This window comes from Taudactylus pleione, unplaced genomic scaffold (assembly GCF_031769625.1).
Source record: "Taudactylus pleione unplaced genomic scaffold, aTauple2 ptg000668l, whole genome shotgun sequence".
In the NCBI taxonomy this organism is placed as follows: Eukaryota; Metazoa; Chordata; class Amphibia; order Anura; family Myobatrachidae; genus Taudactylus; species Taudactylus pleione.
This window is the reverse complement of record NW_028285070.1, coordinates 235,009-261,420: the sequence shown is the minus strand read 5'-3', so window position 1 is coordinate 261,420 and position 26,412 is coordinate 235,009. Positions and strand designations below refer to the sequence as shown.

At 43.0% G+C, this 26,412-nt stretch overlaps 1 protein-coding gene across 1 annotated transcript in view; it reads right to left on the bottom strand.

Moving 5' to 3' along the window:
• LOC148478247 (cell adhesion molecule DSCAM) overlaps positions 1–26,412 on the bottom strand; it is a gene marked incomplete at its 3' end in the record, with an annotated part of 235,003 nt that overhangs the window by 46,559 nt on the left and 162,032 nt on the right. The window contains exon 20 of the mRNA XM_088455734.1: positions 9,887–10,004. Within this exon, the coding sequence (XP_088311860.1) occupies positions 9,887–10,004 (118 nt within the window). The remainder of the gene's footprint in view (positions 1–9,886; positions 10,005–26,412) is intronic.

Below are 26,412 nucleotides of genomic sequence, written 5' to 3'. Positions count from 1 at the left end.
CACTGCGTTATGGAGGGTTTCATTACTCTGAGCTGTATCCTAGAAAGTGATAAAGATTCATGACTGTGCGTATTCCTCCTCCGTCTCCAGGAACACACAGTAAATGATACAGCTAATTTAGCAGTTGGACTGGATATCTGCCATATGTATCCCATCCATCATATTTGTGAAGTCATTCTTCAGCAGCAGCATACTGCTCGAGAAGATGAGCGGCTCCATCTGTCCCTACACCTGCAGCTGGCTTAACAAAGACAGACGTACAAATAATGTACTGCTACCCCAACAGCGATACTTCACAAGCATACAGTACTTTTGTAGCTGAATTTATACACCGACAAACATTGCACATGCCCCGAAAATCACGTCTTTCTGATTGTGCCGCGTGGGAAAAGCACCATGGTGCGAGAGGGCAAAAACATGAGCCCCATTAAAATGTAACTTCCTTCCAGAGCCGTAGTGAGAAGTCATGCCAAAATGTGCTTGTTTTTGGGTATGCAATAGTTTTTAGGTTAGTATAAATAAGGTTGCAGCATCAGCTGTCATATCTGTTCATTCTCCTCCTTGGCATCTATGTCCATCCAAACTTTTAGGCAAACGTGGCTACAACAATTATTCAGTTCATCAGACAGCTGAGAATCTAAGAAGATGAGAGCTGTTCTTTTTGGAAACATTACAGCCTATTTATCAATGCTATACGTAAATACAATATAGAGTATACCTCCTGACTGTTTTCTACATTCTCCACATGTAGCTTTAGGTCATACTGTAGCTGAATTCATCTCTCACTGGCTGCTCTCACCTCAAGGAAGTTGTTTGAACTAAATATGGGACTTCCCTGTGACCATCTCTCCTGTACATAACGTTGCAGAATATGTTTCTTTGCTCCAGCACCAAATACACAATTGTGGATTACACTTTGAACTCTAAAAGACACTTTGGGATGAATCTAATTACCCACGAAGGGAGCGAGTTGTCCTGGCCATTGTCGGCACCGCAACTCGCCCCCCTCGCAGTCTGGACTCACGCTGACTTTGAACATTTTTGAACATAGTGAGTAATTTTGAGGTGATTGGATTGGCTCCTATGAAAACATAGTGAGAGACTACAGTATACCGTGATCATTTATGATACAGAACCACCTACTGTCCTTCCAGTATAGCTTAACAAGCCACACTTTACCTGCAAATGGTTAGAATCAAGTAGCCCTTCTCAACAGTTGAGGCTTATTCCAGTAAATTATTTTTTCTCAGTAGCTTGCAATGTTCTTCTCCACATAGAAATTCTGTGAAGATTCCTGCAATCATGTCCTTTGTTGGACAGCACTGTAAATCAAGAAGACCTTGTTTCTTTTAGTTCTCCAGTCTTAAGAAATGTTAATTCACACCAATGTGTTGGGTTCACAGGTGAAGGCGTCATGTCTGTGCCAGTGTAAGACATCCTTGGTTGTCTTCAAAAAATTAGTGTCAGTTCTGCCAGCTGTTGTTTGGTTGGCTAACAGCTGTCTCAACCTTATCACCTCTTGACCTGCGTGCGTCCTCCACCATGTATAAGTAAGTACCCACTGATGAAATTTGTATATCAATTGTTAAAAGTCTTAGTTAAAAGTTCCTGATTCCCTTTAAATAGCATGTAGTCCTTTTCACAACAGTCCAATTCATTTGGCTTGGCTCCCAGACAGAGGGGTAACTAGGGTGGGACAAGTGGGGGATGTGCCCTGGATGCTGTGGCAGGCCCGAAAGAGAGTGTTCTTCTTAATAAAATTTACAATGGCCAACCGTTGCTGCTGGAGAGGTTCCCCGCATTCTGTCCAAGTTTTTGCTGACACTGTACACCATCCAGGCTCCTAATGCCATCCATGAAGTTTGGGGAGACGTCACAGGGGTGGGCGCGGATCCTCTGGGAAGGTAGCTGGGATGTCATGGGAAGGTGGGGAGACAGCCAAGTCCATAGTAGTCATGGTGGAGCAAGGAAGTTGACAGAGCATCATTGGGTGGGCAGAGTGTAGCTAGAGGTGTCACAGAGGTGGGCAGAGATCCTTTATTGGAAAATCCCAGTCATTAGTGTCCGGCACTTGGTCATCCCAATCTTGACTATGTTAGAGTTGGTGGGGCTGGCGCCAAAGTGGGGCTGACAGCGTGACAAGTGTGGAAAATGATGGCGTCTGTCGTAATCCAGAGAAAGTTTGGACTCGGGAGTGGGGACGCTCAGTCTACTATTTCATTGTACTTTTTTTGATCAACTACAGACAGGCTACTTAAAGAGCCTGGGGAGTTTGGGACAGCAGTTCAGCTGTTATTATTATTATTTATTTATATGGCACCACAAATTTTCTGCAGCAAATTACAAAGTACATAAACAAATAAGTGACTTACAGTACAATACAATACAATGCAGGACAAGGATATGGATAATATACATTGCTACATTGGCGACCATAACACCCAAATAAGCAACAGAGCATAAGCCATCAAGTGTTAGGTGCCCTAGTGGGGAGTAAGAAGTAGATGAAAATAAAGAGAAGCACAAGAGGATAGAGGGCCCTGCTCGCAAGAGTTTACATTGTAAAGAAAACTCTGCAATGCAGAGAAAATAATTGACCTGTCTATCTGACTCAGCCATGATAAGGAGGATGGTGGGCCTGCCCTTGTAACAGGCTAGCATTCTTGTCTGCCCACTTACCATGGGCCTGATCTATTGTAGCTGTAAGGCATATTTAATTTATAAAAAGCCCCCAAGGCTTAAATAGTTTTTTTTTTAAAAAGGCACTGGCCTGGCTTAATAAAAATAAAGCCCTGGCCTTGCTTAATTAGTAAAAAAAAAGCCACAGGCCTTGCTTAATTAAAAAAATCCCCCTGTCTGATTTAATTAATTAAAAAAAAACCATGACCTGGTTTAATTTAAGATATATACACCTGGCCTGGTTTAATCCCAAGAAAGCCCCGAACCTGATAAAAAAGAAATGCCCCTCAGCTGGTGTAAGTGGTACATAAAAGCCCCAGGCTGGTTTAATTAATTAAAAATGCCCCTGGTCTGGCTTAATAAAATAACACTTAATTACTAATAATTAAAAAAGCACCTCTCCAATATGTAAACAAACATCTAGGTGATTTATTATAATGCACCTAGATTTTTTTCACTGACTGTTTTTATACAGATATAACTTCTGTACTTTTCTTTCCTGCTTCAATAAAAAAAAATAGTTTAAAGAAAAAAAAGCCCCTTTCCTAGCTTAATTATTTTTTTTTAAAGCCCCTGGCTAAATTAATAAGAAAAAAAACCTGTCCTGGCTTAAAAACAAAAAAAGAAAAAAAAAAACTTGTCTGGTTTAATTCATTAATTAAAATAAAGCCCCTTGCCTGGCTTAATTACATTTAAAAAAATATATATTTTTGTCTAAAAATCCTAGTTTAGGTCTTAATTTTTGCTCTTGTTGAAAACCTAAAACAAGATTGACCACATAAATGAGTAATATTATGACCACTGCCATTTGAAGTCAATGAGGTTGACGGTCTCATAACAATGGTGCTGGTCAAGCTCAGGGATATATTACACTTTAAGCTGACATTAAGTACTCATAATGGACATGTTGAATTCAGAATAAATGGGTAGGTGTAAAGAACCGACTCTGATAATGGCCAAATTGTTATAGCCACCTGACAGGGTAAGAGCATTTCAGAAACAGCAAGGCTTGTGTTATGCTCAAGGTCAGCTATGGTGAGTACTGCCAACCTTTTATTTTTTTACAGTATATTTTAAATATAAATATATTATAATATAAAATATACAGTACAAATATCTAAAAGCTTTCAAATGGATTATTGAATAAAGACTTACATCCTAAAATATTAATCCAATATGTTACTATACAATATAGATTTATGTAAACAAAAATACACTTAACTTAAAAATAACAAATATGTTAAATGATAAGTTAACATACAGCAGTGGCGTAACTAGGGTCTTTGGCGCCCAGGGCAGTATGAAAAATAGTGCCCGCCCCAAATGTGTGCACCTCAAAAATGGGCACATCCCATGCCACAAGGGATGTGACTACTGAAAAATGAGCCGTGTCAACTTGACACATTCCTTTCCATCAATATGCACCTTAATGCCCCCAGTAGTAGTGCCCCTTATGCAATGCCGCCAGCAGTAGTGTTCAACATTTTGTACTCTATTCTGGACTGGATTGCACTGACCTGGACGGCGGCGCACACACACCCATGCCGGGTCCAACACAGCGCCCAGGGCATGTGCCCCGCTCACCCCCCAACCAATTGTTTACTATTTACACACATGCATACATACACACATACCTATATGGTTGTCATACATTTAACTTATGGGTGATAAATATGTTTTAGGATAATTTACCATTTCATGCAATATGAACATGTTTTATTTTTTTTCAATCCAAATTGAAAAAACTCATGAATGTAGTACATGGAGGAGGCACTTTGACTGACTATATAGTAAGATCAGTGGTTCCACAGGCTAATTGCCCCAAACTGCATTATAAAAAAACTAAAATATTGCAAGCTGCTAAACAGAGATAAAGGTGAAGTAATGCACTGAACTTGAACCTTGACTTGTTGCTATGGGTTACAGAACTGTCAAATATTTATTTATTTATTTTTTAAGTAATGTGCATCACCAAAGCCAAAGGCAAAGAAGGTAGATTGGATAAAATAGAGAGCTGACATCTTGCGATTGTTCCTAAAAGCCCCCCTTACACTTCACTCTATACATAATCTAAATTGAGTGTTGCCATGACAAATTTGTCTTCAGTGTATCCACTACATTTATAATAATTAGAAAAAGCTGGTCAGACATATTGTACTGGAACAACTTTGTACGGATTCTGACACTTCAAATTTTGAATTCACCTAAACAATCATCATCATTCATTCATTTAGGAGAAACATTAGGTTCCTCACAGTTGTACAGGCGAGAATACACTAAACAGAAGTGTACTAGTAAAATACAAATGAATGTCAGAGCAAAAGCAGAAATTATTTCCTCAGGAAAATTTCAGTACAATATGATGCATGAGAAAATGGCAATTACATCAGAAGAGACAAAGCAGGACTTAAAGAAACTGTTCCACGAGGACAAGGAGGACACGAAACATGACGAAGAGAGGAGAAAATGATGTGTGGACAAAAATCACTGGGGAAAGCTATAAGCAGAAAATTGCTATTTACCAGTTTGCCTTGAAATGTTTCTTTGACAGCTGGTAGTGATTATGCAATCTGCATATTTTCCACATGGTGTAGTGAGCAGTGAGGCTTTGGAACACCCATCTAATCTCTACTGTCAATCCCCCCAAGCTCTGTCTTCCCACAGTATGAGAGCTGTGAGCCTTTTGTAGCAGACTGATTTTGTGTCTGGCAGCCAGAAAGTGTATTTTATACTGTATGTCTGCTCTGTGGACTGTGACATCCTCCCCCCCCATCATCACATGACAAGCTGAGAGCTGTGATCCTGTTGGAGCCATACTTGTTAACCCACCAGAGAGGTATTCACTAGCTAGTTAAAAAAAATGACCCCTAATGTGGGATTGCTGCATTAACTGCAACAATTATATATTCTTGCTGCAGAATTCAGATGGCTCATCATCCCTTTGTAGTAGGTCACTAAACTCACTTTCATTTAGTGCATATATAATGTTCATATGATAGAAAAGAAAAAAATCTCTAGATATATCTATACAGTTTATGGTCTGTAAGGTAGATATATAGGCAGTATATTCTCCCGTGAAAAGATTTCCCATCATTGATACCTGTAATATGACAGAGGGCACATTGATTATATCCCTAAGCTGCTTTATTGATCCCACTAAGTGCTAAGGGTTACAGAGTATAGTACTGCCAAAGGTAGGGAGGCTCTGTGTCATCATAAAGCCGAAATACATCTTTGGTTATTGAATCAAACTGAAATATTTCATACAGGGTAATAAACACAGTAGCTGCATCGCAACTGGATTGCTAAGAAGTTGAAGCAAAGGACACAGGAGCTGTAAAATAATATTTTCTGTGGACGTGGGTGTAATCCCAGTGTCATATGCGTTAATATAGTAAATTAGTTATCTGGGGTCTGGCAGTCCCCTGATGCTTGTGGGGCCTATCCATGTTCTTCTCGTGCCTGCTGACAATGTATTATTGATAGCTGCTTGCCCGAAAAGGTCTGATTCCCTGGCACAGCAAATCCCACAGGGGACCAGCAAGACAGGGTGAAGGTTTGGAAAATTGTTTTCTACCAAAAGTGAATGTTCAGTTTATTTATTTATTTATTTATTCAGACCACTTAGGGCTTTCTTTCTGTCCCATAGGCGAGTAAATCTGTTTTTTTAATATATATTACGTGCTCAATGCTAAGGTGGCGGCAAATTGTTTATTTACAATCAAAAAAAGGTACAGACAAAAATAGCATTATTTATGCCCATTATGTGGGTTTACCAGTCCAGTTCTGTCATGGTCTAGTGTTGGTATTGGCTTTTTTTTACGTTGCCCTAATTTTGGGGCGAAAGGGGCTAATGCCAGGTTTTGTTTCTTTTTCTCATTTTTGACAAAACATAGGTCAAAAAATTCCAACATGCCTGAATGAAACTGTAGATTTTTTTTGTTTGTTAAAACTAGAAGAGATTGGACAACTACGATGAATTCAGATATTACGTACAGTTGTATTGATGTGCAGTATTATGTCGAGAGTCTAATGAAAGAGATATTGGTACAGTTGCTAAGCTTTGTGTTAGAGAAAAACTAAGTTTAGATTCCAAAATGATTTCTACTGTATCTCCAGAAGTATGGGACCAGTATGGGGGCTAATATGGCTCCACGTTATGTGAATATGGTCTTTCTTTCTGGAGGATATACGATACTCACATCAAATATTAGTATAGGTATTCGTGTGATATATATTTTTTATATGGAAATCTGGTGGGAAAAAAAGCTGAACCGATTCTAGTTCACACTGTGGTATTTAATTGTATTTGTTCACCTAATACCATTAAATTCACCTTGGGAAATAAACAAGGAGTAAATAATCTCTTTGAATCTATTAATAGTTATTATTAATATCAGTTAAGGATTATATATGATTTTTCTAATATACCTATGGATGCTCCAAGAGTCACCAAGGCTTTACCTAAGTTGATTGGGATGTGATTGAAGAACATTGATTTTGAGAAAAGAGCCCATGGGGTGCTTTATAAATATGTTCAGAAATATGTACAGAAGGGTACAAGGAGAATTGATTACATATATAAATATAAAGAAAATGAACGTTCATCTGTTTGAAAAATGACAGTTGGGAGCTGATTGGCTTGGGCACCATTTATCATACACAACAGGTTTTAAAACTCGTTGTGTATGATAAACTCGTAAATGAGGCCCTCAGTGTCCTGTTAATACAAAATATATTTTTTTTTACAACAGATGTTCAAGGCCCAGTTGCTCATACTAGGTTCTTAACTACTCCACTTTATGGGATATTCCCTTGTAGACTTGTAGAAATTATGGACATTGTAATAGTATTGTAATCGGTGCCCTTGCCTCACATGTAGTGTACATTATGCCACGTGTGATACTAAAGGGGTTGTGTATATCCTGAAAAGTCTCTGCAGGCTTGGCTATGCTGGACAGACTTATACAGCAATTAAGACAAGTCTTAATGAACATAAATCTAGCAATAGAATGTCTGTAGCCGTCAGACATTTCCATGGCAGTAGCCATAATGTATCCCGGGCTATGCTGGTATACAGTAGAAGCTACCACTCTTTGGGGGGTCATCTGAAGACACTATTACTGAGAAGAGAGGTGTTTTTGTAGTTACGCAGAGCACACTGCATACAAACTATTTCTATGATGAGTTTCAAGTTAGAAAGAATACTGATGAATTACATATATGCACAATTGAGCAACCAATGGGGAAAGAATCCATTATCAAGCCAATCTATTGAAATGATGGTGTAACAACCATGTGATAAACATTAGGGATTTTAGCTGACTGAAGTTTATGTAAAAGTGGCCACTATCGTGTAAATTATATCTGTCACATCTGACGAAGAAGTCTACTCTTGCAAAGTTATATTGATCCTTTAATCTGCATTCTCCGTGTGTTTGTGATTTGTGATGTGTGTGCTGTATCCGGTTTTCTTATTATACAAGTTGGGTGGAGTTTGGAGAAAAGAGATAATTTTTTTTTTTTATCCCACTTTAAGAAAATACATAAATAAAATGTATTTTCTTTATTATAGTTTAAAAATATTTATATTGCAAAGCCATATGCAATAACTTAGGTTTGGATGCCAGCCATCCAAACCTCCGCTAGCACATGTAATCACATGCTTGAGCAGTAGGGGCGCTGTGGCAGCTTTATTATACAGGCCTTTCTCCTTACGCTCTGACTCAACAATCACCAGATTCTCCTGCCTGTCATGGAAGCGCTCAGTGATGCATGAGGTCACCCTTTCCATGTCTGCAGAAAGTAACTTTTTTATGCAGCCAGCCAGCCCCCATGTAATGTACACATGTACCAATGGCATTCGGAACCTTGCACTAATTTACAACTAGGGCAAATAGCCACAAAGATGACTTATAGGGATAGAAACTGATGTGTCCACATACATCTAGCCTCCTTGCGTGTTAAACAGCCCATCTAGTCGTGTCATGCCATGGCGTGACTCGGTAGCGCCAAGCGTCTTTTCGTGAGACTTTTTATCTTCAGATGTGTCTTATACGCAGAAGCATCTTCTGCTAGTTAAAATGATATGCTGCATGCCTATGTTCTGTGTGCAACTGCCGGTGTATCGAAAATGCTACACTACAGTGTCAGCGGCTGTGACACTGTAACGTAGCATTTCGCATGCAGATACACCCGCAGTCGCACACAGAATATAGGCATGCAGCATATCATTTTAATCAGCAGAAGGTGCTTGTGCATTATATTACGCATCTGAATGTAAAAAGTCGCACGAAAAGATGCTCGGCTCTATCCAGTCACACGCCACTCATGTGTAATGTGTAACGCAACTTGTAGTGCATGGAGGATAGATGTATGTGAACACATCTGTAATTAAAACTGCTAAAAATGAAAAGTGAAGGTCTTTACCCAAAGCATCCAATCAGATTCTAGCTATCATTTCATAGAATGCTAGTGTTCCCGCTAGGCTGTTTTAGTGGCATCCCACTAAAACAGCCTGCCCTGTGCCTTCTCCACCCACGGGCCGCAGTGTCCCGTGGGTAGGAGAAGTTGCAGTGACCGATCACTGCCGGGTGAATAGATGCCGAGTGCATGTGCACTGCAGTGAGGGGAGAGCTTGGGGGAAACCCAGTACCTCAGTAAGTGCTGGCATGCGCCAAATTGTGACAAATTGGGGGCGTGTCACAATGACACGCCCCATTCCTGGCTGGCCACACCCCCTTTTCGGGAACTCGCGCCAACGGCAGGAATATGACTGGTTGATCTCCACAGCACCTCCAATTTTCCTTCTTAGATGTTTTAGTAAAGGGAAGGATACACGTGTTACAGAAATCACCCCCTACGTGGCTCAATCTGAAATCAATTATAAGAAATAAATAACTGGTCCTGACTTGAGCCTGTTTCTATGATAACTCATTAATAAGGCATTTCTGAAGTTGTGTAAGCTTTGATTCTGATGTTAAATTGAAGCACCAAGCGCTGACTGTAATTGTAGAAGAGGTAGGAGGTCTAGATTAATATATTGGTTTCATCTATCATGCCTCCACAGTCTCTGTGGGAGCCATGACATAAGTAAACATATATGAGAGCGTCTGGGGGATACCAATATGATGCGATTCTCACCCTGAAAAGACTACACATAAAACAATCTGCGACATGGAACCTGGCACGTTTGGATGCTGGTTACCTTTCCTTCATCCATTTGACTGTAGGAGAAGGATCCCCGACAGCTTTGCAGGGCAGAACGATGTCCCTCATCCACGGGGTGGTCACAGTGCCGCTGAAGGTCAGAATTCTAGCAGGAGCTTTGGGGAAAATACAAAAGTTATTTTTGCTCATATTTTAAATATTTTTACAATGCATGTAAGCGCAGATCAGAGACATCCGCACAGCATGGAAGGTGGGGGGACAGCACCTATATCCAACCAAAACTCTATTGTACTCCTGGGCCAAATACCATTCCACGTCCCCGTAATCCATTGGTTCTCAATTACTTACCACCTGGCTGCCCATTAGGGTTATGTGCATCCCCCAACATTTACAAAGCAATACATTTGTAGTATCTATAATTGCTATTAGGTAAAATGTTTAGGCAATGCTATATATAAAAGTAATGAATGTGCTGTAAAACAAGATTTAAAAAAAAATAAAAATGACAAGAACAGAATGAATTGTACATACATATTTCTCACATATTGCAATTAGGACAAATGCAAAACTGACAATAAATCTATAGTCTGCAGGACAGACAGGGTTTGTGATGATGGGAGCGCTGCCTATGTGATGATGGGAGCGCTGCCTATGTGATGATGGGAGCGCTGCCTATGTGATGATGGGAGCGCTGCCTATGTGATGATGGGAATGCTGCCTATGTGATGATGGGAATGCTGCCTATGTGATGATGGGAATGCTGCCTATGTGATGATGGGAGCGCTGCCTATGTGATGATGGGAATGCTGCCTATGTGATGATGGGAGCGCTGCCTATGTGATGATGGGAATGCTGCCTATGTGATGATGGGAGCGCTGCCTATGTGATGATGGGAGCGCTGCCTATGTAATGATGGGAATGCTGCCTATGTGATGATGGGAATGCTGCCTATGTGATGATGGGAGCGCTGCCTATGTGATGATGAGAGCGCTGCCTATGTGATGATGGGAATGCTGCCTATGTGATGATGGGAGTGCTGCCTATGTGATGATGGGAGCGCTGCCTATGTGATGATGGGAGCGCTGCCTATGTGATGATGGGAGCGCTGCCTATGTGATGATGGGAATGCTGCCTATGTAATGATGGGAATGCTGCCTATGTGATGATGGGAATGCTGCCTATGTGATGATGGGAGCGCTGCCTATGTGATGATGAGAGCGCTGCCTATGTGATGATGGGAATGCTGCCTATGTGATGATGGGAGTGCTGCCTATGTGATGATGAGAGCGCTGCCTATGTGATGATGGGAATGCTGCCTATGTGATGATGGGAGCGCTGCCTATGTGATGATGGGAATGCTGCGTATGTGATGATGGGAGTGCTGCCTATGTGATGATGGGAGTGCTGCCTATGTGATGATGGGAATGCTGCCTATGTGATGATGGGAATGCTGCCTATGTGATGATGAGAGTGCTGCCTATGTGGTGATGGGACCGCTGCCTATGTGATAATGGGACCGCTGCCTATGTGATGATGGGAATGCTGCCTATGTGATGATGGGAGTGCTGCCTATGTGATGATGGGGATGCTGCCTATGTGATGATGGGAATGCTGCCTATGTGATGATGGGGATGCTGCCTATGTGATGATGGGAGTGCTGCCTATATAATTAGCAACTTTATATGCCTTTCCCAACATACATGTAGGTTAATGTTTCTTCTCAGAAAGTCATCATGGAGTCAGTAACGGTACACTGCCTAAGACCATGGCTTTCACTATGGAAACCAATGAGGTAATACACACCTTCATGGCTCTCCCCCGTATTGGTGGCTGTACAACTGAAATGAGGGGAGACGAAGCAGAAACAAAGAGAGCGGTGACTAAAGATATTGGTGGCTTCCAGGAGTCCGTTTAGTCCATTGGGAAAGTCCTGGTAGCCTATAGTGAGTAACTCTAACCCTGTACCAACACTATTTAGCAAGCACCTTACTTTATTAATATTGACCAGCCACGGTAACCACTGTCCAGTGCTGACCACATGTACAGTACCATGCCCTGATGTCAGCGGCGGGATGTAGTCGGCATCCTGGCGTGCGGGATGCCGGCGGTCTTCATACCAGCCCCGCAATCCTGACAGGTCGGGATTCCGGCACCAGTATCCCACTGTTGGCATCCTGAAGGCGAGTATCGGGGTGCAGGGGAAGGGTAGCGTTAGGGTTAGGCATTAGGGGGAGGGATAGGGTTAGGCACCAGGGAGAGAGGGTTAGGATTAGGATGCTGGGAGTGGGGAGGTTAGGTTTAGGCACTAGGGGGGGGAGGGTTAGGGTTAGGGACCTGGAAGGGTGGGTTAGCGTAGGGGTTAGAAAACTACTCACCATTGAGTCCTATGGGTGTCGGGATTCTGGCTGTCGGGACGCCACTGTTGGTATACTGACTAGCGGCATCCCGAGAGCTGGGATATCATACCCAACCTCCCGCGTGAAAACTGAATGGGGAATACACTTCTTTACCTTTAATCAGGTTTCCAGCATCTCAGTATTGCAATTCTCCCCTTACAACCTGCAGAGTGATCAAAGGTAAAGTAGTGTATTCCCTATTCAGCTTTCAGCGAGGGAAAAGAAACAACAGAAAACAAGGCAAGGTAAGTAGTCGCTCCTACTTGGTGACTTTAGTATATTTTGGCACGCCAGATTACAGGAAACCCCCTTATATGAAAACCCCTTATTCCCAAGCATTTGTGAACACAGATATCACATAAGTACTGTAAACCACTTCGCACAGAGAACGCAAGGAAAGGCCTTGCACTTATTAATGTTTAATAATGGGTTTGCTTGCTCCTCGGTGGCAAATGAGGGTTTAGTAAGGCTACATTGCCCTCTGTTGTGTACTAGCCCGCTGTTATCACCACAACAATAAATAATTTGAATGAAAAACAGCGCCATCGGCAATTAAAATAAAAAGAACAACTTCTACCCACAACAGCTGAAGCATATTATTAAGCCATATATCTCAGCCTAAATTTGCTTTTTATTACCCGGAGGGCGATTTTCTACGCAAGGACATCCTTGAGGGCAGGAGCGAGGAAACCCGATGCTAGCGATGTTATTCGCAGGCTCTATTATACAGTATTTAAGGGGTGGAAATTTGTCACTTGATCTTTTGGCAAAATGTTCAGAATTTGAAAGTCCAGAGATTAAAACAGGAACATACGCCATGAATTATTAACTGTGCAGCCATCTCTGTCTTCTGCAAATGTCCTTTCATCCTCTGGAAGGGGGCTGGGATCATACAGCCAGGGTTAGTTCTATGTGAATTGCTTAGACACACCGGGGAACCTGTCAGTCAAATACTCTATAGCAAACATTGCGGCCTCGCAGGAGCTGTTACAGCAGAGCCGGCAGCGCAGCCAAATAACATTTCACACTACAAATCCTATTAATTATAACCTAATTGTACCTGTGACACTTTGCCATGTCCTACATTTGCATTATAACTGATTTAATCCAAAACAAACATGAAGAAACTAAGGGCCTGATTCAGAGCCGTTCGCTATTTGCGGTCGTTCGTTCAAAAACAAGGGGTGGCTATTCAAATGATCCGTTCGCAAATTGCAGTCTGTTCACACCTCTAAGTCTGAACGAGCGAGCAAAACATACACTCGTTTATTTGTTAAAAACGCCCCCTGGCCGCTCGCACCATACGTCATGTCCGCTATTTATTAGATTAATCGAGTACATTGACCAGCGTATGAACTGCTCGCTATTCTTGTGGTTGGTTTTTGCTACCACAATCTTGCGAGCAGTTCTGGCTATAAAATAACCCAGTGACGTGGTCAATGACGCTGCTGTATTAATTATGCACACCCATAAAACGCCCGTTTTGACCTTTAAGCACGCCTGCGTTCTGATCTCCACTCCCCGTTTTCAAGCACCTTCCCCTGTTACCACCCACATACGCCTCATTCTGTCACTCAAAATAGCAGGCATTCGCTATATTGCGAGCACATGAATTTCGGCCGCACTGAATGGTTCGCGCATGCGTATAACGATCCGTACGCATGCGCAGATGTGCGAACATCGCTCGGAACGAGCGTACTGCCGCTAGCGAGTGGCTCTGAATGAGGGCCTAAGTTTGTTAAAACACAAAGGACCTAAACTTGCCCTGGATCCTGCAAGGGGAGTCCATATTTGCCCAACAGATGAGCTATGTAAAGCAGTAAAGTGGCACGGCAGGAAGACTCAGGAGCCCAGCTGTCCCCTGCACTGTAAGCTCACAGACCATACAGCTCCATGACAAAGACAGTGACCCATGGGAGGAACGTATGGAAGGGAGCCCAACCCTTATTCGCTGAAGGCAGGAGCAGGTATGAAAGTGACAGCGATGCCCAAAATAATCCCTTCAAAGACGAACAACTGCCTACTGAAGACTGTGTACTACTGTGCTCCTCTTTTTAGCCATAGTCCTGGGGCAAACTCCCAGTAGCCATATTTCCCCAAGCTCTGCCAGATCTGTAATTTAGAACATTCAAGTCAATTTTGTTTGTCGTTATTTAAAATGATGGCAAAAAGGTGGAGAGAATTGAACTGGCTAATGAAAAGCTGCAATCGCCTAGGCTAAGAGGAATGGGGGGAGCACTGGGTAAAGAAGTGGCATATACAGTAGCAGCCTCCAAGTACTGTAGGTAATATATATATATAAAAAAAAATTCTCTCTCTGGGTTATAATAATATGATTTGTCATGTACTGTTATTAAATCCATTTAGCTGAAAAGCATGCACATATTACAATTATTTATACCTTAACATCATGTACTTGTCTGCTGGGTGTTTTAGCTGCTATTCAAATTCCCATCTCTGCAAAAGAACTTGTATAGTGTTGGATCAGAATGCTTAGACATATTCATCAAGGTGAACGGGCCCATTCACCATTAGTGCCCGGCTGTGCCTGCCATAAACTCATCAAGCTCTGAAAATAAAAAAGTTTTTGGTGCTGGACTGCGGGCACAAATGCATTAGCCCTCTGAACCTTTCTTCCTATTGGGGGGAGTCTATAGACCATTGAACCAACATGCAAGTAGTTTCTATAGACAGAAATACAACTCAAGGATTTATTAAAAATTGTGCTTAGAAAACGATAGAACATGGACCAGAACAGAAAAATTAATAGAAGTGCCTATGAGCAGCATGTTGTGTTGAAGCACTGCACAGATCAGTGTTATAGGTGAAATAAAAATTAAGAAAAAAAAATGGTGTGGGGTCATCCCTCAAAAGCATAACCAGCCCTGGACCTCTGAGCTCATTCTGGAATCAGGGGAAAAACTGGCATGGGGCTCCCCCTACTTTCCAATAACAGCACCGGGCTGAACCAGTCTGGGAGGTAATGCCATAGCAGAAGGATACACAGTGTGGGGTCCCCTTGCCTAAGTATTAAACAAACCCCAAATTGGTTAGCCCAGGCTGGCAATCTTCAGAAAGTGGGGACACCAAAAATAAAATGAGGTCCCCCCTTCTATCTGTAGAAGGAGTGTGCTCCAGCACTGCCTCTAACCATTACCCTGACAAGGTGGGCTGACTCAGCTGGTCTCCGCACCTCTTTATTCCTTAGAGTTCCAAGTGGCAACTCATCACTTAAGTGTGAAAGCTGCAATAAGTCAGCCTTAAATGTAGCAGATAGCTACCGTTAGGACTACTGGTACATGGACTCAGGAGCCACAAGGCATTTTAGCTGTAATGAAAATTGGTTCATGTCATTAAAGCAGTGTGAGCCAACCAAAGTCCAAGGTATAGGAGGCAAGGTACTAAGGACCTTATTTAGCAGTGCACAGGATTCCGATGGTCGGGAATCTGCGCAGGCGCCGGACCCCTGTACTGTATATGTGCAGTACGGGTCCTGGGTGCTCGCATGCAGTCCGGCAGCAGACTGTCAGAGATTGACAGTCTGCTGTCATTTGTGGACGGTGACGGCCTCTATTTCCTGAAACGGAGGTGTGTTGCCACCGTTGTGGGGGGAGAGGCCACGATCTCTGTCATCTGATGGAGGTTTCCTGGCCTCTTTGCTGTATTTGCGGCGGCCGGCTTGCATTACCCCATGGGTCACTCAGCCGGTTGATGTGATAGCAGGTTATCCGATGCTGCGTCCATTGATGCAGCTTGGGTAAGTAATGCATGCATGCTGCATTAACATAATTTCAAGGACGGAATTGCAAAGCTGCCTGTGTGCAGCATTGCAATTCCATCCTAAGCTGAATCAGGTCCTAAATGTCCCTAAAAATGGGACAATTACATTACTCTTAAGAGTGAGAGGCAAGGAAGTTGTCACTGATGTGGAAGATGTACAAATTGTGCCTGACCTAGGACTTCGACAGAGGAGGATACAGAGTCCAATTTTCAAGGAGTCGGTGTATTGTGTACAACCAAAGAGTGACTGTTATTGCTGCAGCAACAAGATATTGTGCAATGATGACTTGTAAGTCCAGCAAGTCAGCAAAAGCATTGGCATGGAAAATCAAGGCAAACAAATTGCCCATGTATTTCATGAAACTACTCCAGTTGAACACTACCAAAATATCACAACAACACAGGAGGATGAGGTGGGCGAGACAAGACTGCAGCTGGAACAGTGTTAGAAAGTAAAACAACAAGTGTACAGGACACCAGGGAGCAGCTGTTCCATGAGGAGTAATAAAGGGAAATCCTCCAATAGGTATAACGAAGAATACTGTATGCAAACTTTGTTTACTGTGATCCCCAAACACTCCAAGAAGCCAAGTCAAGTAATGACCGGCATGAATGGAAGCCAGTTATAAACAAAGAGCTTACAAACCTGGATGAAAACAACACACTGACTGTTGTAGACAGGCTGAGAGACCATAAGACCATGAAAAGAAAAATTTTATTTTATTTTTTTCAAGAAACTTAATACAGACAGGAACCTTGCATGATACATAGCTCACCTGGTCGCTAAAGTTCTAACTCAATAGTCTAGTATTGATTACGGGGAGACTTTCTCGCCTGTGGCAAGATACAACACACTTCCTATGGTCATTACTATAGCTGCCGCATGTGATCTACTGTTACACCAACTCGATTTTGATTCGGCATATCTGAACGGTGAACTGTAGGAAGAGATCTATGGAGCCACTGGAACACTGTGAAGTTAATGAGCTCCCAGAAGGGAAGGTGTGTTTTTTGAAGAAATCTCTATACGACTGCAAACAGAGTGGTCGCTGCTGGTATAAAACGCTGGACAGCGCCCTACTGGGAATAGGTTTCACCCGTTCACAAGGACTGACCGTTGCTTGTAACTTCAAGTGGAAAGTCAGAAACTCTTAACGGTTAACGGTATTCTTGTCTACGTGGATGATCTATTATTAGCGGGGCAAAAAGACAAATGCCATTAGTGTGCTTCTCTGTATTGGGCCAATAATAGTTATTTGTACTATTTGCAGTAAAAATAGTAAAAAGCATGAAGCCATTGACACACAGGAACTTATGTAATCAACCTATTTGCCAGAAAATCCTCAGAAAACAGAAATTTTCGGTGTATTTCTGCATAGATGAAGTATCCTGTGAATGTATTAAGAGGCTTCTTCTTTTTTCAATCTCAATAGCAGTCTCCATAGGTTTCTGCACCAAGCTCCAAAATGCTTAGCATGTTTAGATGGCGTTGATCATTGTAGCCTACAGACTAAATCTATATTTTTGCATTTATTTACAGAAGGGATTCAATCAAGCCCTCTCCCGCAATGAACACTTACACAAGCGTGGCCCGAAGCAGGTTTAGAAACTAGAACGAGATAACCAGAATTGCTGTAATCCATGCTGGAACCGGTATTGCTGGAAACCAGAATTGCTGGAATCCGGGTTGGAACCGAATATGCTGGAATACGAGTTGGAACCGGAATTGCTGTAATCCATGCTGGAACCGGATTTACTGTAATCCATGCTAGAACCGGAATTGCTGTAATCCATGCTGGAACCGGATTGCTGTAATCCATGCTGGAACCGGAATTGCCGTAATCCATGCTGGAACCGGAATTGCTGTAATCCATGCTAGAACCGGAATTGCTGTAATCCATGCTGGAACCGGAATTGTCGTAATCCATGCTGGAACCGGAATTGCCGTAATCCATGCTGGAACCGGAATTGCCGTAATCCATGCTGGAATTGCTGGAATACAGGCTGGAACAGAAATTGTTGTAATCTTGGCCGGATCCGGAATTTCTGGCCACTGCTTACACTGTGGACAACATTGAAATGGCACCTACTGATTCCCCAAGAAGTCCTTTTATAGCAGTGGACAGCGGAGGATTGACTATCAGCATAAGGTGAGCGAGTCCTGGCTTGCCATTGATGTGTGCGGTGGTCACCTGACCCAGATCAACATGGCTGCGCCCAGCAGTCAGCGCTGGTGGGAGCTGCAGCACGTGGGACGCCAGAGACAAGCTAATAGTGGCGGGGAAGATGAGTAAATGCTGCGGCCGGGTACACGACAGGATGACCAGGGAACCCCCTACGCAGCCGGGATAATGTGCCGAGGGGCAAGTAATGGGGTCTGCGGCTGTGAAGTTTGGTACTTTTTGTGACAAGCATACCCCATGTAAATCATTTCTTATTGGCTCCCCAAATGATGCTCATTTGGGGAAAAATGTGGGGGATGATTTATTGGCCCCTCAGTTAGAGACGCAGTAGTAAAATACAGCTGCAACGCCAACAATACTGAAAAATAATTATCCATGTAAAATAGGTAATCCTGCACACATTGCACAAGTATCCTTTGCCTAAGGACTAGTTTAATGAAAGGTCTATACGAATTCTTTGCAGTCTTGTTGTTGTGAGGTGGAGAATATATTTGATAAAATCCATATTTATCATAAATCCCTGCCGCTCCAGTATTAAATTACTGGGAGAGATCCAGAGAAACAGGCACATCAGACGCCCATTAATCTGCATTTCCTTGGACATGGATAAATGAAGGCTCTCTGCAGACCAGCAACATCACCAAGCTGGTAAGCAGGAAAAATTAGTTTTTAAAGAATAGTGCTTGGAGCCAAGCAAGCCCGAGTAGCGCATCACTGCCATACGTTGCTGTGTATATGGAAGGTGCGCTAAAAAAAATAAATATTACTTAAAGACTCAATGACGGTTTACATGCGGTTCTTACACAGCTATGAAGGGTGATCCGCAGGTCACTAATGTTCATTTATAAAAGTGCAAACCTGCACAGCAAATGCTCGCCTGTTGCATTCCCGCGCCTACAATTTAGTAAATTCACCCGTCGTTACGGGAAAATTAGAAATATAAATAAATTTGTAAAATATAGAAAAAATTATATTTAAAAGTGGAAAAAATACTTTATACTGCTAATAAAACTTCACATTATCACAATATTGAGATAATGTTAGCAGAACAGAGGCAGTAATTGTACCGCCGCTATCTTTGCTAAATAGGCGCTAACTAGCTTCATTATGCAAAGCATGGGGAAGCCATCTCAGAATAGGTCTACTGCTGGCATTACACAGTTATAGCCACAGACAGACATTGATAAATAGCAACAAGCCCTAAGACCAGCCAAAACAGCTCTGCAAAGTCCCAAAAAGATAGGGCTTTCACGGTTTGATAAATACAATCCAAGATTTTTTGCACACTTCTAAGATAGTGGATATTGGATACCGGTTAGCGCTACTCTGCATAGATAAATGGGTGGCAGTGCGTTGCAGAGTATTCAAAAAGTGGTTTGATTGGAGAGGAAAGGGACAGGTTCGGTCCTTCGTCTAGGAAACGCTGGTTGCACCCCGTAACGCGTGACCACGTCCCCTTTTCTTGCACCTGTTTGTCCCGAGTCTTGGACATGATAATTTGCGATGTATGTACTGTCTGATATGTGCTGGCTGGACATGTGGACACATAGATGTAAATAAGGAAGTAGAGCAGGTTCATTTTGTTGTGGTTCATAAATGACCTTTAATGTTTACAAAAGTTGCTTAAAGTTTCTTCAACTATACCAGAATAACAACATTTCTAATCTCACTGGTTGCTGTTGGCAACATCTCATCTTCTATATAGTTACCGATAGAAAAGTTTTCATTAATGTTCTGAAGTGTAGAAATTGGTATTACAATGACATCATGGGTCAGTACTTTGTAGTCTTAAGCATGCCACACACAGACGGGTGAGCGGTCAGGTCACGGGGAAAACAGTAGTGACCGGAAACATAAAAATATGCAAATGTTGCAGCAGCTTGAATTTGTATTGAGACGCCAACGGGCAGTACCACAGATCCACCGCTTGCGTACGCCATCGGCCGCACGTCTGACTTCTGGGCGCACAGAATGGGTGACAGAACTAAGGCGCCGGAGCATATGGGACCACAGTCACAGGCATGTTCCCCAAATGGTCGAGACACGCCTGCGTTTCAGTCGCCACCCCCTCCCCCCCTCTCTGCAAGTGCCGTTGCAAGAACATGGCGGTGAAGCATACGCAGTAGAAAAAACACTGGTCATTTGCGAAATCATCTGCATTACAGCCATCTCTGGTTTAATTTTATGGTTATTTATAGAATTATGTTGTTAATTTTTTCGTGTTATTTCCAAATGAAGGGGAACTAAACCCTAAAATGGAAATGCTCAGACATAAACCATGAAGGTAAATCATTTTGTTGAATGATACAGATGTGTCCACATACATCCATACTCCGTGCGCTAGAAGTCGCGCCACACATAACGTGGGAGCTCTTGGTGACTGGGTAGCGCCGAGCGTTATTTGTGCATCTGCTTGTGCTAGCTATTTGCATGTGTGAATAAGACGCATTTACAAGTTAAAAAGTCGCACGAAAGATGCTCTGCGCTACCGAGTCACGCCACGGCGCGATTAGAAGGGCTGTATAATGCACAAGGAGCCTAGATGTATGAGGACACATCTGTAACTTGGTATTCCACTAAAGCTTTTGGGGAAAGGGGGAGTGGGACCACTTGAACTGCTCTGGCTGGACTTTTTTGGGGCATCACCACGTAACTTATTTTTAACAATTTATATCACTCAGTGTTTGTTTTCTGTGTATGTTACATTTTCACACATTTATTTTTATTTTTTTCTAACACTTTCAACACTAAGCAGCCACTCTCACTTACCTAACACTAAGCAGCCACTTTCACTTACCTAACACTAAGCAGCCACTTTCACTTACCCAACACTAAGCAGCCACTTTCACTTACCCAACACTAAGCAGCCACTTTCACTTACCCAACACTAAGCAGCCACTCTCACTTACCCAACACTAAGCAGCCACTTTCACTTACCTAACACTAAGCAGCCACTCTCACTTACCCAACACTAAGCAGCCACTCTCACTTACCCAACACTAAGCAGCCACTTTCACTTACCTAACACTAAGCAGCCACTCTCACTTACCTAACACTAAGCAGCCACTTTCACTTACCTAACACTAAGCAGCCACTCTCACTTACCTAACACTAAGAAGATACTCTCACTTACCTAACACTAAGAAGCCACTTTCACTTACCTAACACTAAGCAGCCACTCTCACTTACCTAACACTAAGCAGCCACTCTCACTTAACTAACACTAAGAAGCCACTCTCACTTACCTAACACTAAGCAGCCACTTTCACTTACCTAACACTAAGCAGCCACTCTCACTTACCCAACACTAAGCAGGAACCTCACTTACCTAACTCTAAGCAGCCACTTTCACTTAGCTAACACTAAGCAGCCACTCTCACTTACCTAACGCTCAGCAGCCACTTTCACTTACCTAACACTAAGCAGCCACTTTCACTTACCTAACACTAAGCAGCCACGCTCACTTACCTAACACTAAGCAGCCACTCTAACTTACCTAACACTAAGCAGCCACTCTCACTTACCTAGCACTAAGCAGCCACATTCACTTACCTGACACTAAGCAGCCACTTTCACTTACCTAACACTAAGAAGCCACTTTCACAGACATGAACCCCCATAGTGTTAGGGACTTACCCGATGAGGTTACCTTGACGATGGTGGGTAAGCTCATAACTTTGGCCAAATTTATGCCTAAACCCTCGCATATTATTAATGGTTGTATGGTGCATCTGGTCTCTCTCTTTTTTTCTATGATGTAATATTCCACTAAAGCTATATTTAATAGCAAACTTTTCCATTCCCATTTATTTCAGACCACTAAATCCTCTCCCAGTTCTTTAGAGGAGTGCCCTAACGGGATCTGCTGTAGGTGGAAGAGACAGCCAGCAGTCATTAGCTGAACCCAGTGTGTGAGTCTACAAAGACACATCTGCTCAGCAAGTCTACAAGCTTGTCCCTCCCTCTCTGCCTATTCGGGTACAGAAAATACCTCCCGCCTAATGAGACAAACTGCTGCAGGTGACAGAGAGAACAGTTTGGAGATCTGTTCAGTTAAGTAAAACCATTTCATTTTTCTCCTGTATGTTATTCACTTCAATAACACACCACCTTCGATGTACATATATGTCAAATACTGGCTTTTATTGCTGATTAATTTATGCCACCATGCCTTAATCAGTTTCCCCGCTGTTTAACTTATGGGCCCATGCCACAATCACATATTTATCTCACTATCACATTGGGCCCAGGGGTGGTTTAGGAGAGGAGGAAGACCATGCGCAGGCTCTGTGCTGGCCCCCTCCTCCCTGTGGTGCAGTAGACTCTGGCATTGTGCCAATCTACTGTGCATGCGGTAGTCTCCGGTAACATGGCGTCCGTGTCATGGTCCCAGAAACTTCTCTACTGCCCATGTGCAAATCTCCAGGAACATGGCCACCGCGCCATTTTCCCGGTGATTTGTGGTGCTAATAAAGCGCCAACGCGGGACTCAATACAGATACACCAATGATTGGGCCTGGTACAGAGGTGCACGTTTGCGCAATTGATAGTTTATTTGCTACAGCACATGCGCGCAAAAATTCTAGGTAAACCAATGTGTGCGACGACGCCCTTGTAACATTACAGCCGTTCTGTGCGAAGCAGGAGACCAGTACGTTCTTGGCCAGTTTATCTCCTGCTTAGCGTAAAAGTCAGCGATTAGTTTTTGCTCAAATTCTCTTCCAAAGTTATTTCATATCCTTCACCAGACTGTGACAGCATCTCCGCGGCCTCCTTAATTACCCATTTCTTATCAAATTGTTGGAAACAAGCTGACGCACCGCGTTTGAAAACATCTCCACGCTCGCACTCAGAAAGAGATTTCGGCTCTCATTTTGTTGATGTCACTCTCCTTTGGATCGCAGAGGAAATAATGAGAGTGATAATGAGCTTTTGATGCTGCTGAGAGCCTCCCTGCAGTGGATCCTGCCACAGACATCCATTACCGCCGCTAACCGAGGCTTAGAAGTTACAGCTAAGGCGCTTTAACATGGGAAGTCAAACAAACCAGAGGAATTAGGTTTTCAGAACGACTCCAAGCCTCCAGGTACTAGTTTTGGATGCAACACAGAGAGGATATTAAAAATAATTTCTCTCCTTTTATTGTAATGCATCTCTCTGTGTTTTTCTTTAAATCAAGCAGAGACTGTTTGAGGCTCTGTATTTCACACAGTGTACTTAAACGGCGAGCAGTATAATTGTGCTTTAGTTCTACGCGCACCCAAGAGACATCTCTGGCAAAGGATAAGTTAAAAAAGTCAGGGCTTGGAGGTAAGTGAAGGATTGTCAGCCAAACCGTACGGAGTGAGGAACTGGGAAATCAGCGCTGTCTGCATAAAGGCGATAGGGCGAGACTATTTGAATGTAAAACTAATAATTCCATTCACGGCACATTACCAGCTCTTTAGATAACCATTTCCAAAGTACAGTTTTCAGACAGTCGTTCAGGCTGACAAAGTCGGAACATTAAATGATGTTCTCCACCAAAGGGCAGGCACCGTTTTCCCATGACACTCAAGAAACAGTATGACTTACCGCCGGCCGCATGGCCGGTGGTTCTAATCCCGACAGCGGAAGCCCGGCAGGGGAGAAGTTCCCGAAGCTACAAAGGTAAGTATTAACTAACCTATTTTTACCCCCTAACCCTCCTTTAGGGGTGTCTAACCCTCCCCCCCAAGTGTCTAACCCTAACCCCCCTCTAAATGCCTAAACCTAACTCCCCTTCCCCGCAGCCTAACGCTAACTTCCCCCCGGGGGTGCCTAACCCTAACCCCCCCTTCCCCTAACCTAACCCTAACCTCCCGGGGGGGTGCCTATCCCTAAGTCCCTCCCCGGGAGCCCCTAACCTTCCCCACCCTGCAGCTGTCCGCGCCCGGCTTACCTTCGTTCGGTAATCCGGGTGTCGAGCTCTCGGCGTAGGTCTAATGACAGGCGTCGGGATTTCAACGCCTGTCATTTGTACCTTGCCGAAATTAGACAGTCGGGAAGCCGGCGGTTGGGATTTCGTCCGTCGGCTTCCCGACTGCTTCCCCTGGGGGCAATGTACTGAAATTAACCGATCTGCACCTTGGATGGTAAAGGTAAGGGAACTATGCCTTGAGTTTCACATCACACCGTACATTTAACAGTGTCATATATTTATATAGGGGGAGCTTATTTATGAACAAGCGTGGTGACCCACACAAATCAATGATCTATTTTGCCTCCATTTGTGGCAAAGGATCCTAATCTATCGGGACTCTATCACTGCTCCGACGCTGGGACGGCTGCACCCATAAGCGGTTGTCCCGGTGAAACACAACATTTACTTCTAATCATTGCAGTGACAGTTTACGCGGCCGGGTTCCGTCCTAGGAGTGTTTCTGCACATACGCGACCTTAGGTCAAGCGTGCAAACTGTGAGGGCAGGAGGAGGCGGAGCGATCCAAATGGAACACCCTTTGCAATTCGGGCCCCTCTTCCTATAGGGAGGTACAAAGCTCAGCGGGCTGACACTCTCTGAAGATACCATTACTTCCCACAGTCGAGCTTAATAAATTGGATAAGTACAACGTTTCTGTACTCTGTATGTGGAAGGCGTTGAACATTGCGTGTTTAATGCATGCAGGAGATATATACGTAATATCTGACATGTTAATACGTTGAAAATTGCTCTGATCCTGCAAAATGCGTAACACATGCGACACTACTGATCCGCATTTATAGTTGAGCTGCGCACGATGATAAATAGGCCCCATAGACTTCCATGCAACACAGAGTGGCTGTCAATGATTTCTATGCATCACATTGTTTTTGTGTTTTAGCTCTGTGCGGATCAGCGCGATGTGAAGCACGTAGAGGTTATAACTAATGTACATTAGTGGGCTTATCTCCAACGAAAGCGGGTGTTCGCGCCAGAGACAGCGCTGAAAGTTCCCCATGATCTTATTGCTATGTCAGGATGCCGATAGCGTGTGTATTAATATATTTAGGTAAAGCGTTATTTATAATAAACATTACAGCATCGTTTCATTTGTTACTATTTTTGACACATTTTTAAACATTATATTTAATTTTCTTGTTACTTATTTATTTAAATCTGTTGGCACTGGAGCTGGAATTGGGCTTCCAGAAACACTGCACACGGATGCCCACGTGCGCAGATGGATTCATGACGGACTGGCAAAACAGTAACGGGTAAATTTACTAAAGTGAGAGTTTTTAGAAGTGAGTTTTAAAAGAGATGTTGCCCATAGCAACCAATAAGATTCTACTTAACATTTAACTAGCACCTTCTAGAAGATAATAGCTAGAAGCTGATTGGTTGCTATGGGCAACATCACTTTTAAAACTCTCTTCTAAAAACTCTCACTTTAGTAAATTTACCCCTAAGAGTACTCTCCCCGCTGCCTGCCAGTACCGCCGGCCACTCCAATGATACTTTCTTGTCAAATTGTGGAGCTAACACATTCTATCGCTGCCTGAAGCGATGATAAACATAAAATCTATGTTATCGCTGCACTATTGATGAACCCGTTAATGAGAGACTTGTCACGTAGTATTTTGCTATAAACTTAGAGTTCACTTTAATAAAACATCAATAATAACATTACATTCCCAACTGCAACTGTTCCAAGGCCACAGTATAAGCGTTCCCTTGTGCAGTCACGTGCGAAGGACCGAGCAAATCATGCAACGCCCACACTGCATTTCTGAGCAATGCTCAAGTCCGTTAGTGGATTGAACCACTCCACCATTGATGCACCATCGACAGACCATCGTCTCCTCGGGCAATCTCTGTTTAGTGCAGTCTTCCTTTTAACTTTCTCAAAATATGGCCACTGTTGCTGCGGTTCTGGGAAAGAGAATGCAGCCATATGCATGTACACGTCCATGAGTCTCCCATAACACGCCCATCGCGCACCTAGGTTCGCACGTGGGCAGTAACGGTTTCCTAGACTTATCGCGCATGTGCAACAGCAAAAAAAATAAAAATCGCTCAACTGCGCAAATATCATCACTACAACCACCTCTGAATCAGGCACATAATGTGCCAATGCTTAATGTTACTTAGGTAAGTTACTGCCATTAATATTTACTATTTTATTATATGGTTCTTTGGAAGACACTAAACAAATAAAACGGCCAGTGCTGGGATATTATCCTTTACTTAGTGTATGATGATT